We start from the raw sequence: 17,178 nt of genomic DNA, 5'->3' as shown, positions 1-17,178 counted from the left end.
TGGTTGCAATATCGAATATCGATATTTTTCGTCTATGCTCTGAATTATCGATGTCGTCGATATCGTGGCAATATCGATATTATCGATAAATATCGATAAGTTTCCCATCTCTAGTCAAAACTATCAAACCGCCATATAGAATGATAATGCAACACTTGTACGTGCAACGTGGAAGAAGAAAACACAACACGAACGATGCGCGCTTTGTTCTATTTCGTACACTCTATAGAGCAAACGAAACGGCTACGGATGTCCGCTGCTGGTGTGCGATATTGGTAAAAGACGGTGCTGCGGGTTAGAGAAATTTTAACTTTTTTATGGTAAGTGCGACCCAAAGAATAAAATAATGGCAATGAATTTAAATTTATTTGAAAAAAATGCGGGCGGGTAATGCCAGAGATATAACCGGATGTCGTGAAGACGAAAACAACTGACATGTTCCTTAACAGTTCCGAATATCAATAAGTTGATCAATTGTATGAATTATACAAGCATTCGTGTTTTTCACATTTTTCGCAAAAACAAAGAAGGTTTCACTTGATCTCGATTACTGTGAATTTCACACAGCGAAAAGTGCTCAAATCTAATCAAACAGTTTTAGATTTGCACTAAACTGATGATCTTTACCTTCGATTTGCGAAGAAGAAATCCTAATAGTTCTTTAGAAAACTTTTAGAGCCATTAGAACCGCTGATTTCGTGTGATGCTCCCCACCGTTGTCCTCTTTTCGTTGTTTTTTCACCAATTCAAACGACTAGCAGCTGTGACGTAATCGCTCTTGTCGGAACCGAAACTAGCTTTGCAAACGACACACAATACATCTGCTCGCAGTGGCGATCGAATCCAAACTGATCTAATTTTTGTTAATGTCTCGGACGAAATAGATGTTGGCTAGCCGTACAGATTAGATTTTGATCATTTCAAGGGGAAAAAAGCTTGTAAACATCGACTAAATTTCACAAATCGATTCTTTTCAAAAACATATTTACCGTCAATAGGTCATACTTACACAATTCTGGAAGCGAAACAGTGAGAGTTTCATAATTCACACAATCAATCAACTAGTTCTAGTCAGCTTTATTCGTATCCACGTCATCCAGTTATGTCTGCGACATTACCCACCCGCGTTTTTTTTTAGTATTGAATCAACACTGCAAAATTTCGTCATGAACACTTAAGACCTCTCCCGTACATAGGGTTTTCCGTTTCTTCATTTCGAGCGTGGATGACAAAAAAATAATTGGTTGCCTAACCGTCAATTATCATATAGTTATTTATCTTTATTAGAGACTGCTACAGTGTAAACTTTATGTAAAAATATCGAGTTGTTTCTGAGATATGGTTGCTCAGAGTGTTGTTCATGACAACTAAAGAACAGCTTGATTTAAATTTGAAATAAATTCATATTCGATTAAAGCGTAGTAAATTTTGAATGAAACACTGCTGAGAAAATTTTAAAATAAATTTTCTATCCCACAAATTTGACGAAGAGATGAAAATTGGGCAAATTTTGTTGCATTTTTTTGTAAAATTCGTTGTATGCGCAGCCTCTACAACGCATACTGTTTACCTCTGCAAAAAAAAAAAACAATCCCCACATTGAGTAACCATATCTCAGGAATAATTCGATATTTTTACATAAGACGAATTTCGCGCTAAATCGTATTCAGAGTTGGCAGCACCCTCTTAGATTTCAATGAAACTTGCTGTAAATGAAGACTTTGTCACAAAAAACACTTTGCACGGAATGCATAAGAACGCAGGTTCGAGTCCTGTCTCTGAGCGTAACTTTTTCCAAAAAATTCATCTTTTCTGTTAGTTTTTCTTTCACTTGGCTTATCCAATATATATTTCCGCTCAGTCATTGCAAAAACTGAACTTTGCATACTTTGTTTTTTCCAAAAATAGACTGTTTTTTGAAACGGTCGAAACTTTTCCTTTCTTTTTTTTTTCAAATGAGTGTAGTCAAAATATGACAAATCCTTCAATAAAAATGTTGTATGTGTGGCTTTTACAAAATTAGTCAAGTTTTGGAATAAAAATATCGAAAAAAAAATCCTAATCGACTTCTACACTGAAAAAATCAACTTTAAAGTTTTAAAATCGATTTGCAAATAATAAAACATTTTTTATTTGGATGAAATTTTGTTACAAGACACTTTTAAGGAAAAAAGTTATTTGACAAAAACTTTTCCTTGTCCAAACTAATTCAAATTGTTTTTTTTTTCAATATAATTTTATCAGAAACCAAACCAACGGAGAAGCCATAATTATCGTAAAATTCAATAAAACTCAGTTTGTGCGAAGATATTGTCGAATATAGCAACTAAGTATATTTTTATTAATCGAAAATTCCATTGAAAAGAGTTTATTTCATTGAGCAAATATTGCATTATTACTTTTTTATTTTCTCATGTAGTTTTAAGGAAATAGAGAATTTCACAAAATATTTTTTATTTTATTTATAACTTTTGTCTTAAAACTATCTTCATAAGTAAATATTTATTATAGTTTCTATACAAGGAAAATATTTTTGTTTCATCTTCTGAATTAGAATACCTTGCCGCTTCAACTTTGCCACCAGGAATAGGCACAAAACTGTGAAATTCCTAAGTGCCAGATATTCTTCTGGCGTTATTATACAGTTTTTCGAGTTCTTCGGACATTTTGTTGTACAGTTCGGTAGATATGTAGCAGATATTTAGTTTCATATTTAATCAGAGGGACCTTTTACGTGGGATATTGTAAAAATGTCATTGCTAAATCGACTTTAAATTATTAAAATCGATTTTTTTTTCAGTGTAGAAGTCAATTAGGATTTTTCCAATATTTTTATTTAAAAACTTTATTTTGTAAAAACCACCCATACAACACTATTGCCTTTCTCGATAGAAAGGTATTAGAATTGTTGGAAAAACCGACTTTCGAACGGAGCCTCGGAGAGCCATAGTGTTATATACCATTCGACTCAGTTCGATGAGATCGGAAAATGTCTGTGTGTGTGTGTGTGTGTGTGTGTGTATGTATGTATGTGTGTGTATGTGTGTGCACTTTTCGAAGATATTTGAATGCGATCAATTTTCTCAGAGATGGCTGAACCGACTTTAACAAACTTGGGCTCGTTTGAAAGCCACTGTCGAGTCATTGATCAAGTTCAAAGATCAAATGGCTGTGACTTTTGGTTCCGGAGATATGATTGTATAAGTGACGTAACCGACAAAAAGCGTTGTATTTGAACGCGCTCAATTTTCTCAGAGATGACTGAACCGATTTTAACAAACTTGGGCTCGTTTGAAAGCTACTGTCGGGCCATTGATCAAGTTCGAAGATCAAATGACTGTGACTTTTAGTTCCGGAGATATGATTGTATAAGTGACGTAACCGACAAAAAGCGTTGTATTTGAACGCGCTCAATTTTCTCAGAGATGGCTGAACCGATTTTAACAAACTTGGGCTCGTTTGAAAGCTACTGTCGGGCCATTGATCAAGTTCGAAGATCAAATGGTTGTGACTTTTGGTTCCAGATATATGATGGTATAAGTGACGTAACCGACAAAACACATTGATTTTTACCGCTCTTATATGTATATGGGTGCCAAAATTTTAGGATCACCTCTATTTTCGTTAAGTTCTAGTGCTCAAAAGTTTAAGCACCTCGAAAAAAGCCTTCGTGCAAAATTTGACCTAAATCGGACATGCTTAAGGGGTGCTGCCCGGTGGTAAAGGTTTGACAATTTTCGATCTTGAAAAAGCACCATAGGGGGGAGTACATGAAATTTCCAAAATCGAAAATTTTTTTTGATGCCGAAACTTTTAAAACTGCATGAAACATCGAAATTTAGTGTCCCCTCAAAAAAAATTTTTTTTGAAAAAATCAACTTTCTGGGACTTAGAAAAATTTTCATATTTTTTCTAAGTCCCAAAAAGTCGACTTTTTCAAAAAATTTTTTTTCGAGATGACACTAAATCTCGACGTTTCATGCAATTCTAAGCCTTTTGGCATCAAAAATTTTATTTCGATTTCGAAAATTTCATGTACTCTTCCCTATGGTGATTTTTCAAGATATATGAAAATTCCATTAAGTGGACTAAGAAGGCTTTTTTAGATTAGCATCACTGATTACAAATAGGCAACGCAAATGTCAAGCACTAGTTTGGAAAAATGATGCTGACTGTGTGACATAAACACTGAAGCATGCTTTTGTGAACTATTCTAATCAATCTGATGTCAAAATTAGTATACGAAATTATTTAATAAAAGTATGAAATATATTTTCATGAGACTGTTATGAAAGAAGAGAAAGGCATTACCACATCACTAGGTGGATTAGGTTGAAAAAATATGGTAAAAATTTAGTCCTTTTCAAAAGACAGTCTAGATCATTTTTGGAAAAACAAAGTACGCAAATTGTTTTTTTTTTTGTGACGAAGTCTTCATGTACAACGAGGTCTACTAAAATCTAAGATGGTGCTGCCAACATTTGTTCGAGTTAGCACGAAATTCGTCATAATGTACATTTAAGCAGTCTCTAATAAAGAATACTAACTAGCTAAAAATTTAAGATTAGTCAACAGGAGAAGCCCCCTCTAACTAAGTGTGAATGACACTAACTTGCAATTGGAAAAAAGCAGTTTTTTTTAACGTGGAAAACATCAATAAATGACGCAATAATTTCAACGGTTGACTAAACCCTCTTTTTTGTAGACACATCTCTTGAAATAATCTCCCATTTTTACCTCACAACATCGGAAAAAATTTTGCAAATCGATTAAAGTTTATTTTTCAGCTTGAGACGTAACGTAGCTGCTTCTTTTCGTAAAATGATAAGGCTGGATCCCGGCAAATCTTCACACTCTTCTGCTGGTTCAATATAAACTCAGTACCCGGATCATGTAAGGATGAAATTGCTGAGTAGACAGTAAAAACATGACAAGCTATATTTAAATATGTTATATACTGAACTGCTTGCCTGTCTGTCACGAAATTCAATTACTAAACTGAGCTCCACATGTAATTTTATCTTCATTCTCTCTACACAACACACAATTGCAAAATTATACTTCTAATTAACAACAATAACCATCCGAAGTGTCACCCCGGACGAAGGCTTGTTCAGGAGATGCCACAAAACTTACATGTGAGATCCAGATCGAACCCATCCTGGGTGTAGCGTCTCCTGTGCTTGCTGACGAGCCCGCGTATCGGATTGGTCATTTTGGTCGTCGAGAGGTTGTTAGCCATGTATGCTCGGAGTTTCCGCAACTTGACGACGAAGTACGGCCGTGACCTCCCAATGTTTGGGATCTCCGCACCGGGAAATTCTCACAGCAAAACACGAGCAAAGCCGTAAAATCACCCACACGGCACACGAGCGCACTGATCACTGCTTCCAGGTGGAGGTGTACGGACCGCGTTTGGACCACTGAATGGCACTATCTAACTGCATAGACTACTGCTTTTTCTTCTGCTTCTACGCGCGCCTCCAGCTAGCTAGGCTATCTATCTCTCTATCCTATCTATCTCGTGCGTTTTATCGGCCCCACTGACCTGCACACTTCTCAGGGCAATCACCGGCACTGACGACGGTGTCACAATAACGACACTTGACACCTCGGTTTGGACCCGCACGGAGAAAGTACGGCGGTGCGATGTACCGACAGAGTCGACTGTTGGCAGTGATGGTAGCGGCGGCGGCGACGGCAACTGTTGAGCACAGAACTGCCGATGGGTTCAACGATGTGCCACACTTGATCCTTGTAACACTAATACTCTCAATAGCTCCCATCAGTAACCACTTTCCAATGCACTACCGGGCACATTTGCACGAAGCAAACTCAACACTGGGCGCAGACAGTTTATTCCTTCCCTTTTTTTTCCTCTTCGCTCATCCAGCAGGGAATCTAGAGACATTCGGAGAGCACACACAATATATTTCAGACGGTGCTATCAGTAACTTTCGTTCCGAGAGGAACACTGAGGCACTCGACACACTCGACTCGATTGGTTGCTGCGGTGACAATAGAACACTTTTTTCGCTGCCAGGATCAGAGCTCACTGCTGTTTTCTTCCATCAATGGCAACGGGGTCTCTCTCTCTCTATCAATTCCACTACTAACCAACACTACTGCTGATACGGAATTAATAATTGCATTCATTACATTACTTCCTCTCACAACCGAGAACTTCGCTGAACTGAACTACCGGTTTTCCAAGAGCTACCTTCTACCGCCGATCGTTCATGATGCACTACTTCACTCAGTCCTGAACCGTTCGGGCCCGGTTAACTACTTTTTGCTACTGCACTGACGCAAACACATACACACACCCATTGCTGCTGCTGCTGCTTCTTCTGCGGTGCCCGAGAGAGACGGAGAGGAAGAGAGCGAAACCAATCGACAGCCGGAAAGTGCAACCAACGCGCTTACTTATACCGGCTCAAATCGTACAGCACAGGCTCCGCATCAACACACTTCCATCGCAGCGATGCCATGCCACTTCTTCTCACCTTTTTTCCATAAGGTTTTTTTTTCTTTCCTTCTTTCTCTATTCGGTTTTGCAGTCCACTTAAAGCCTTTCCCGGACCCAATCCACTCGATGTAAAGATAGCTGGATAGAGATGGTTCGATGGGAGTCACTGGCGGATGTCAGTATATTGAAGCATTATTTCGTCGATAACTTCGTAATCTGCCTCTATCCTCCAGGTAGATCCTGGGGGAGCTTTGGGTGGTGGCTTTACTTGGATTACGGTAGAGCAGTCAGTATGACTATTCCTTAAGCACCTTTTTTTACCAACACTGTCGTTGCGAGTACCATTACTGCTGCAACCAATCACTATTATTCCTACTACTACTACTACCTCTAGTAGTATGAGTACTACTATCCAAGTACTAGTGTTTGTTTGTTCGAAAAACTAGTTTCTCAGTTCCTATGAGATGCTTAAGTCGGTTTCTATTGCATACTGAAATTAGAAAGAGATGAACCTGCTGCTGCTGTTGCTGCTGCTACTGGTGCTGATCTCGCTAATGATCGTAACTCCTCATGTCAACTGGGTATTGACATTTCAATAATGACACACTCGGCGTTCTGCAATGAAACAGAGAGAGAGAGAGAGAAATGTGAAAAATGAAATAATAATTACGAAATCAGCTGATGGATGATTTACATTTGGTTTGTATGGGTGTAGAGTAATTGTACCTATATTTATCTTTTCTGTCGACTAACGATTATTGAATTTTAACGCCAAAAAATAAATGAAAAATGTTTTTTGTTACAGTAAGTACTCATAAACACTAGAAAAATCTAGCTATTCAATTTGATCTGCTCTACACTGCCATATGGAAGACGAAATGTCAAAATTGAATGGCATCCAAGCAGAGAGTATATCTCATCATAGCTAACTGGCAGAAATGATGAGATTATCAGAGGAACTTTGATGAATATGGACACCTTTGTCCCGAATTGGCGTTTATTTCAATTAAAAACTGTTTGAATCCCCTAAAGACTGTCCCAGAAAGTATGGACGCAACCAAAAACCGCTGCAATTTCGCAATGGTTCAGAATGTGTCAATTTTTATGGCTGCGTCCTGTTGTTTACACTCTTCTCTAACCACTTGTGCAGTTGTTTATTCGTTTTCATTAGTTTGTTTCGAAATGCGTGGACTTTCAGCAGAACAACATCGAAAAATTGTGTACAAATGGAGCACAGAACGCGGACTGTCACTGAGAAAGATAGCAAAAATGGAAGGAGTAAGTGAAAAAGCCGTGCGAAATGCAATCAGGAAGTTCCGTGAGGATAACAACTTTGATGATAAACCGAAAACGGGTCGAAAAAAGGTCTTGCTTGAATCTTTGAACCTATAAGAAGCAGAAACAACCAAAATGTAGTCCGAAACAAGAAGCATCGATCAGACCGAGGGTTCGAAAGCTGTACAATACGATTCTTGTTGGAAATTTGAACTGCATACGGTGCGAGAAGGGCAAGTGTTAAACCAGTCCGAGACATCGATGGAAGTCGAAAAATTGGGTAAGAAAGCTGTGGTCTGGCAAGCAATTTGTAGCTGCGGTAAGATTTCGAAACCCTTCATCACCACTGCTTCGATGAACAGCGAAATATACTTCAAGGAATGTTTACAAAAACGACTTCTGCCCATGATTCGAAGCCACAAGGATCCTGTTGTCTTCTGGCCAGATCTTGCTTCTTTCCACTACTCGAAATCAACGGTAGAATGGTATACTACCAAAAATATCACTTTCGTCCCAAAAGACATGAATCCACCAAATTGCCCACAACTTCGACCAATTGAGGAATTTTTTGCATTAACGAAGGCACATCTTAGGAAACATGTCTCGGTAGCCGAAACCATTCAACAGTTCGAAAAAGATTGGAAAAAAGTGTCAAAACTTGTCGCCAAGAAGTCTGTACGGAATTTATTGAGGAACGTTCGCAAGAAGGTGCGCCAGCTAGTCTACAATGGCTAAGTAGCAAATGTTGAGAATAATGTTCTGTTGTTGTAGTCTAATATTATCAGTATATCGAATAAAATTTGAATATCTAACACTTGTGAATTATTTACAGCGAAATCAAAGTGCGTCCATACTTTCTGCGACAGTCTTTAGTGATGTCATGATTGAATGGACCGTTTCGCTGAAAGTTAGTTCACACCGAAGGAGCAAATTTCCCCGTAAGGATTTTCCAACTGAAAATAACGCACAGAGCCTAAAAAAATTTATCTGATAGATACATGAGCAAAATTCCGAATCTGCAAATGAGCAAATTGAATCATGATTTCAGGAAAAAGGGGCACTTTTATGCCATGATAATACACCATGACTAAAAGTTGTCGGATTGCGAACCAACTGAACTAATATCGCAGAAATTAAAGCGAAACACACCTTACATAGATGCAGTGGCGTTTCGTGACAAAATTTACGGGTTGTGCACTGATTATGTGGTATGATATCAGATGTAACAGTTCGTTGTAAGTGAAAACAATAACATAACGATATGCTATTGGATTGGAATTGTTTTATTAAACCTATTTCCTATCATAAGTACATTGGAACTTCATCATTCATTAACTTCATCATTGAAACCGTCTCGACGTTGCAACTAAAACAGCAATTTATTTTCAACTGCCATAAGCATAAGCCAACAAATCTCAGAGCGGAGGTGAGCAATTCCAGTAACTCATGTGCACGGAAAACACACTAACACAGCGACAAGAAATACTTGAAATTTTTGGTTGGATGTATATCAGATGAGTGTAAATAAAGACTGTCCCAGAAAGTATGGACGCACTTTGATTTCGCTGTAAATAATTCACAAGTGTTAGATATTGAAATTTTTTTCGATATACTGATGATATTAGACTACAACAACAGAATATTATTCTCAACATTTGCTTGCGAACGTTCCTCATTAAATTCCGTACAGACTTCTTGGCCACAAATTTTGACACTTTTTTCCAATCTTTTTCGAACTGTTGAATGGTTTCGACTGCCGAGACATGTTTCCTAAGATGTGCCTTCGGTAATGCCCAAAATTCCTCAATTGGTCGCAGTTGTGGGCAATTTGGTGGATTCATGTCTTTTTTGGACGAAAGTGACATTTTTGGTAGTATACCATTCTACCTTTGATTTCGAGTAGTGGCGAGAAGCAAGATCTGGCCAGAAGACAACAGGATCCTTGTGGCTTCGAACCATGGGTAGAAGTCGTTTATGTGACCATTCCTTAAAGTATATTTCGCTGTTCGTTGAAGCAGTGGTTATGAAGGGTTTCGAAATCTTACCGCAGCTACAAATTGCTTGCCAGACCATAGCTTTCTTACCAAATTTTTCGACTTCGATCGATGTCTCGGACTGGTTTAACACTTGCCCTTCTTGCGCCGTATAATATTGTGGTCCAGGCAAGGAGTTGTAATCGAGTTTCACGTAGGTTTCGTCGTCCATGATTATGCAGTTCAAATCTCCAGCAAGAATCGTATTGTATAGCTTTCGAACCCTCGGCCTGTTCAATGCTTCTTGTTTCGGACGACGGTTTGGTTGTTTCTGCTTCTTCTGTTTCTTCTTAAGCACGAAGAACATTTGACTTCGAAGTGCCCACTTTTTTGGCCACATCCCGAACTGAAACCTCCTTCTTTTGCTCGAACGCCTTTGGTATACGTTTATCCAACTGAGGGTTAGAAGGACCTGTATTTTTGTATTTCGGTTTATCCTAAAAGGTGTTATCGTCACCGAACTTCCTGATTGCATTTCGCACGGCTTTTTCACTTACTCCTTCCATTTTTGCTATCTTTCTCAGTGACAGTCCGCGTTCTGTGCACCATTTGTACACAATTTTTCGACGTTGTTCTGCTGAAAGTCTACGCATTTTGAAACAAACTAATGAAAACGAATTAACAACTGCACAAGTGGTTAGAGAAGATTGTAAACAACAAGACGCAGCAATAAAAATTGACAGATTCTGAACCATTGCGAAATGGCAGCGGTTTTTGGTTGCGTCCATACTTTCTGGGACAGTCTTTAATGTTTCACAAATGTGAGCTTGGAGTCTACGATTCCGCCTGAATCATGCACAAAGCATGTCCAGTGGAATTGTAGGCAAAATAACAGTAATGGTAAAATACTTCATGATCAACTCTCAGTTGGTTACTTTTTAGTTCTTTATCCTAGTAATCCGACTTGTTTCTCTTCCGTGAAAAACCTGTCTACAATTGATCTGGTTCTAACAGATCAAAGTTGCATTTGTAGTGAACCGATTACACATGCTGACTTTGACTCAGATCATCTTCCTGTAACATTCAGACTTTCCAACGATGCTATAATTAATCCAATTAGTTACATATTCAACTATCATAGAGCCAATTGGATTGAACACAGATCTCACATTGAAAATCATGTGGATCATGAAACTATTTTAGAAAATTTTGCGGACATCGACACAGCAATTGATAATTTGAATCATTACATTATCGAAGCTAGAAATCTTTCAGTTCCCAAAGCTCAAACTGAATTAAATTCTCCTATCATCGATGACAATCTTCAACTGCTCATTCGGTTGAAGAATGTTCGTCGACGACAATATCAACGTTCTCGTGATCCTGCTATGAAAAACATAGTTAAGGATTTACAAAAAGAAATTAAACATAGATTTACTACTTTGCGAAATGAAAATTTCGCTAAAGAAGATGAACAAATTAAACCTTATTCTAAACCTTTCTGGAAACTTTCTAAGGTTCTTAGGAAACCTCAGAAACCAATTCCTGCTCTCAAGGAAGGAAATCAAATACTTCTTACAAATGGCGAGAAAGCTCAAAAACTTGCTCAGCAGTTCGAGAGTGTCCACAATTTCAACGTTTGAACGTTGTGAGTCCTATTGACAATGAAGTATAACTGAAATATGATCATATTTGAACTCAAGTGTTATTAGCAAATGACATTATTGAGACGAATTTTGATGAAATTAAGTCAATCATTAGGAAACTTAAAAACATGAAGGCTGCTGGTAATGATGGAATTTTTAATATTCTTATTAAAAATCTTCCCAATGTTGCCTTGAGACTCTTGGTTAAAGTTTTCAACAAGTGTTTTTCATCAGCTTACTTCCCAAAAAGATGGAAAAACGCTAAAGTAATTCCTATCCTCAAACCTAATAAAAACCCAGCAGAAACATCAAGTTATCGACCAATTAGCTTACTTTCTTCTATCAGTAAACTTTTTGAAAAACTTATCTTGTTGAGAATGATGTCTCATATAAATGAGAATTCAATTTTTTTTTTACCAGAACAGTTTGGATTTCGTCATGAACATTCAACTACTCATCAACTTGTCAGAGTAACGAACATGATAAAAGCAAATAAATCTTCTGGGTTATCCACTGGTGTTGCTCTTCTAGACATAGAAAAAGCATTCGACAGTGTTTGGCACAAAGGTTTAATAGCAAAAATGTCTGATTTCCAGTTTCCTATTTATTTGATCAAATTTGTTTTTATTCAATAACATGTATTAAGGCACACTGCGTTAAGCTATAAGATGCCGACGGAATTTTTATACTACTTAAAATTAGAGTAAATTAGTATCTTCAATTTCATGATCATATTTTCCAACTAGTCATCGGTAGAGGCTGGTCAGTTGGTGACGTTGGTGCCTGGTGACGTTGGTATGCATCGAAGGTGGTTACATTCTCCGTGTGGGTTCGCGGGAAACACCCCCAGGCAACGAGAACCCGGCGGGTGGCCCGCATGTTGATCGTCGACTGGGGCGGCCCTCCGGGGTGGTGAATTTAGAGGATTAAATGTCGTTGAAAAAAGGGGTTAGAAAGCGAAATAAACCTAGGTCAGCGAAAAGATCTAATTAGTTCACGTCGAGATAGTGAAGAGACGAAAGAAGGGGGAGCAAAAAAAAAATAGTGTCAGCACAAGATCTTGTTAGTTCCGAAGAAGATGGTGAACAGATGTTGGATGAGGAGTTGCGAGCGGATGTTTGAATCGAAGTTGAATTGAAATATCATCGGAGGATAGCAGAACACAGATCAGACTTGTAAGTTGATGTCTTTTATGAACTGGTACAAGGGTGACATATAGGGAATTTGGTCAAAATGATTCAAAATTATTTAATTGATCGTACTCTTCAGGTTAGCTATCAGAATTGTAAATCTAAATTGCTATCAGTACGAGCAGGTGTTCCTCAGGATTCGAGCGTAGTTCCAATCTTGTATAATATTTTCACTTCTGATCTTCCAAATCTACCCGTTGGTTGTCCGAAATCGCTATTCTGTGACGACACAAATCTGTTAGTCATAGGTAGAAATTTAAGAGTGATCTGCAGTCGCCTACAAAGAAGTTTAAATATTTTCAGTGATTTTCTGTCAAAATGGAAAATTAAACCGAATGCAGCAAAAACGCAATTAATTATCTTTCCTCATAAGCCAAGAGCTTGTTTTCTTAAACCAAACAATAATCACATTATCAAATTGAATGGCTTGGAATTGACATGGTGTGATCAAGCAAAATATTTAGGTTTAACGTATGACAAAGAACTCATTTTCAAGGATCACATTAAAGGAATCCAGGTAAAGTGCAATAAATATATTAAATGTTTATATCCTCTTATAACCAGAAATTCCAAGCTCTGTCTAAAAAACAAATTGTTAATTTATAAACAAATTTTCAGACCAGCCATGCTTTATGCGGTACCAATTTGGTCAAGCTGTTGTTCCACCAGGAAGAAAACGTTTCAAAGGATTCAGAATAAAATTCTAAAAATGATTTTGAAGCGTCCTCCCTGGTTTAGTACAAATGAGTTACACAGACTCACAAATACAGAACCATTAGATGTAATGTCACATAATATTATAAGCAAATTCCGACAAAAATCGATGCAATCTTCAATTGAATCGATTCGCTCTCTGTATTAGTTAGTAAGTTAGTATATAAGTTCCTTTTCCCCATTACGCAATACAAGCAGGTTTACAATTTTCCCTACACAAAAATCTCAGAATTGCGGAAACAAATGATGTTTTGATGATAATAACCAAATAATAGGGCTGAAAAGTCACCACTTGTGGCTGAACACCATAATTTAATTTTAACTCATATTCCAATAAATAGATATTAAAAAAAGATGATTAACAGTACGCTTACCCTAGTTTTTAGCTTGTGATTCTTGATTATGACATTCTTGATCATGGAATGATCATAAAATCTGAAACTCATTCAGTAAAAAAATCCATATTTTGTATCCGTTGTAGGAGTTTCAAGCAGTACCCCGCAGTAAATCAGATTCGTGAAGCTTTGCCCCAGGGATCCCAACGTCATTGCCAACTCCCCCGATTCCCAGTAACAGTCGCAACTGTCTGCAGCATCGGTTATTAAGATGGTGAGTAGTGAAGCGTTAATATGTTTATATTCCGCCGCGTGCCTGCGTTTCATAATCCACTACTCGAGAGCTGCCAGCGGCAGGCCTCTTTGCGTGACAACGCCAGATCGCGCGCGTTTATAGCGCTCGTAGTCATTCAAGGACAATCGATGATGGCGCACTCTACCTGACAACCTGACGGGCACACCCGGGATCAGGGGCAGATGGGGCAGTAGCAAGGGAAAGGAACTCGCGGCTATAAATTATACGGGATATGTCTCATCGAGTTTAGCATTGCGGCTGCACATTGTAACGGTGTGAGCCGTTTAGCCACAGGAATAATTGTCGTTTCACGGTTTCTTGCGTCCCGTCGTCGTCGTCGTCGCTTTTCGAACCAACGGCGGGTTCTCGCGCTCGGACTGGTTCGCCCCGTTTCGCAATGCTACGACGCAATTTGCTGGTGGTACGAGTTGTAGGAACGATTTTTCCTACGCCACGGGTGGCTATCGCGCAGTACACTGGTTTTTAAAGGCCATCGACAAACAGAACCCGTAAAGCCCGGTAAAGCCGCTGTGTGTGCAATAAAGTCTCGGCTCACGGGCTGAACGTCACAAACACTTGTTTTCACACATCCCTCACCAGAGTATTGGCATTTAAATGACGGGCGGGTGCACTGACGGAACGACGGACGAAAAGGACGAAAGCAAACAACTGAAAGCTGGAAGGTCTAGGCGCAGCGGATGGGAGGATAAAAGGATGAAAAAAAAAAGAGAAAGGGACAAGCAACATCTTGAACGACACTCTCACCAGAGGGATGATGATGTTCGCTAACGCAAGGATAACATCATTTATACCTGTCGAAACGATACGGCGTCGTATTGCGACTGAAATGGAGACCTTGGGCAGGATTAACGCAACACGGTGAGGGCGGGAGTGTTTGATGTCAGCCAGACATTCAGATAGGAGGCAGCGTTTCCTGTTATTTCAATTTTATCTAGAATGATTTTAGATGTTTGAGATGTTTTAGTTATTGAATGAAATTCAATTGCAATGTATGTGACCATAGAAACTTTCATTTGAGGTCAAGTTTTTGAAAATAAGTTTAGCCATCTCTGAGAAATTTTAGAGGTTCTGACTATTATTTCCAGTGCTTGACCGCAGCGAATACAATTGCATCCCATCCTCGTCTGAATAGGTTTACGTCTAGTTGCATTCGTTGTCTTAGCAAGATTTATAATTTTGAAACCTTGAAATCAATGCCGATTGAATTTGGTCGCGGATGCCTAGTTTCAGGCTTTTGTAGAAGGGATATTTGCTCAGTTAGAATACATTAATGTTTTGTACACTGTGTTGTCGTCTTGACCGTAAGCGATTTTCGATTGTGTCGCGTGAGATGCGAACACAAACCGTAAAAATGTTCGTGTCGATCGGTTCAACGGAAGCAAATGATCGTCTAAACATTTAGGGGTTTTTGGTTGGTACAATAAGTACATATCTCGTTTCGACTTCTTCGCGTTTCGCCTTCCACTCAACAGTGCTTGAAGCAGTTCCAATTGAATTGTCGCTTCCACCTAGCAGTTCAATTTAAACCACTAAACAGACGCAAAGTTACACAAAGTGCCCTATAGAATCCATTTAGAATCCGGAATAATAAAATCATCTCTATCTCTGTAACGAATTGACGAACAAATAAGGTTAATACATCAAAACAAAGGTAATTCACTGTACTTTAAGGAAAAAAATACCAATACAAATCATTTCCATTTGGTTTCTTCTTAATTCCTCCCTTTAAACGCTGCACCCGTCTGGAATCAACTTCCTTGGCACATTTTGGTCATCTGATTCGCGTCCCAAGCCGTTTTTCCAGTTTCTCGATGGGCCGGAACTGCGGGGTGGATTTGAAATCTACGTTTTTATCGCGGTACCACTGAATGACTTCCCGGCTGTAGTGGCAACTAGCCAAATCTTGCCAAAACTTCACGGGACCTTTATGGGCTTTAATGAAGGTAGTACGCGGTTTTCGATGCATTCTTCCTTGTACAGCTTCGAGTTCATCGTCTAATTCGTCACGAACACTTTGCTTGTTGCTCCGCAGCTGCATATCGCTTGCCAAATCATCAGTTTTTTTTTTTGCAAATTTGTCCATATAAGCAAACTTAAGCTTCGCAGGAACATCTCCTCGTGCCGTCGCTATGTAGAATTTTTGGTCAGGAAGCCGTCTAATTTTCGAATGAAAATACTGGAAAAAATACTAATCGAATTTTACACTGAACAAAACATCGAAGTTAAAAATTTGAAGTCAAATTACAAAATATACGCCATTCTTTATTTGAATGAAATTTTGTCCCAACATCGATAGTTTTGTTCCCTGCCTACCTGTAAGATGGGCGTTTTAAAGGGAAAATAGTTTTTCTATCAGGTGTACAACTTTGCTTCCGCCGTTTTCCGATAGGTGGCTGTACCGGCTGAGGCTGGTCAAAGTGATAGATAATAATGCCTTTAAAGTGAGTGTGTACAGTGCCTAACGAATTGTCATCGCCGTTTCAGTGACAGTTCTTCTTGTTTTCGCATTATTCACGCTCGAAAATGTCTGTTTATGTGCCCAATTCTCGCCATTTGCGGGAAGTTTTACTTTTCGATACGATAATCCTAAACGCAGAAAATCATGGGGAAAGCCCGGGCATGCTACTTCGTCGAAGGCAAAACCGAAAATTCACGGCGCTAAGATGTTGATTTGTATTTTGGTGGGATCAGCTCGGTGTGATTTACTACGAGCTCTTAAAACCGGATGAAAGCATCACGGGAGATCGCTACCGAACGCAACTGATGCGCCTTAGTCGCGCGCTAAAAGAAAAGCGGCCACAATATCAAGAGCGACATGACAAAGTCATCCTCCAACACGACAATGCTCGGCCTCACGTCGCAAAAGTGGTCAAAAAGTACCTGGAAACGCTGAAATGGGAAGTGTCGCCCCACCCGTCGTATTCCCCAGATGTCGCCCCTTCTGACTTCCACCTATTCCGTTCGATGGCACACGTCCTGGCAGATCAACATTTTCAATCCTTCGAAGAGTTGGAAAAATGGATTGCTTCATGGATAGCGTCAAAAGAGGACTCCTTTTTTCGAACCGGGATCCGAAAATTGCCGAAAAGATGGGAGAAAGTTGTCGCTAGCGACGGACAATACTTTGAATAATACATCTGTAAGCACTTTTTCGCAATGAAGCTTTTAACTTTGAAAAAAAAACGTGTTTAATCCACCTAGCAGTGAGATGATACCTATTTTTATCAATCCGCATGTGTTTTTTGCATGAATATTCTTCG

General features: G+C 38.9%; 1 protein-coding gene across 3 annotated transcripts in view; it reads right to left on the bottom strand.

The window, feature by feature from the left end:
* The window catches only part of LOC131430452 (GATA zinc finger domain-containing protein 7), a 242,298-nt gene that overhangs the window by 167,680 nt on the left and 57,440 nt on the right, over positions 1–17,178 (bottom strand). For all 3 annotated transcript variants that reach the window (XM_058595463.1, XM_058595462.1, XM_058595464.1), the window contains exon 2: positions 5,137–7,084. In XM_058595463.1, coding sequence (XP_058451446.1) covers positions 5,137–5,242 — 106 coding nt within the window. In that variant the 5' untranslated portion in view covers positions 5,243–7,084. The remainder of the gene's footprint in view (positions 1–5,136; positions 7,085–17,178) is intronic.

The sequence above is a fragment of the Malaya genurostris genome, chromosome 2, assembly GCF_030247185.1.
Source record: "Malaya genurostris strain Urasoe2022 chromosome 2, Malgen_1.1, whole genome shotgun sequence".
In the NCBI taxonomy this organism is placed as follows: Eukaryota; Metazoa; Arthropoda; class Insecta; order Diptera; family Culicidae; genus Malaya; species Malaya genurostris.
This window is presented reverse-complemented; position numbering and strand designations above follow the sequence as displayed.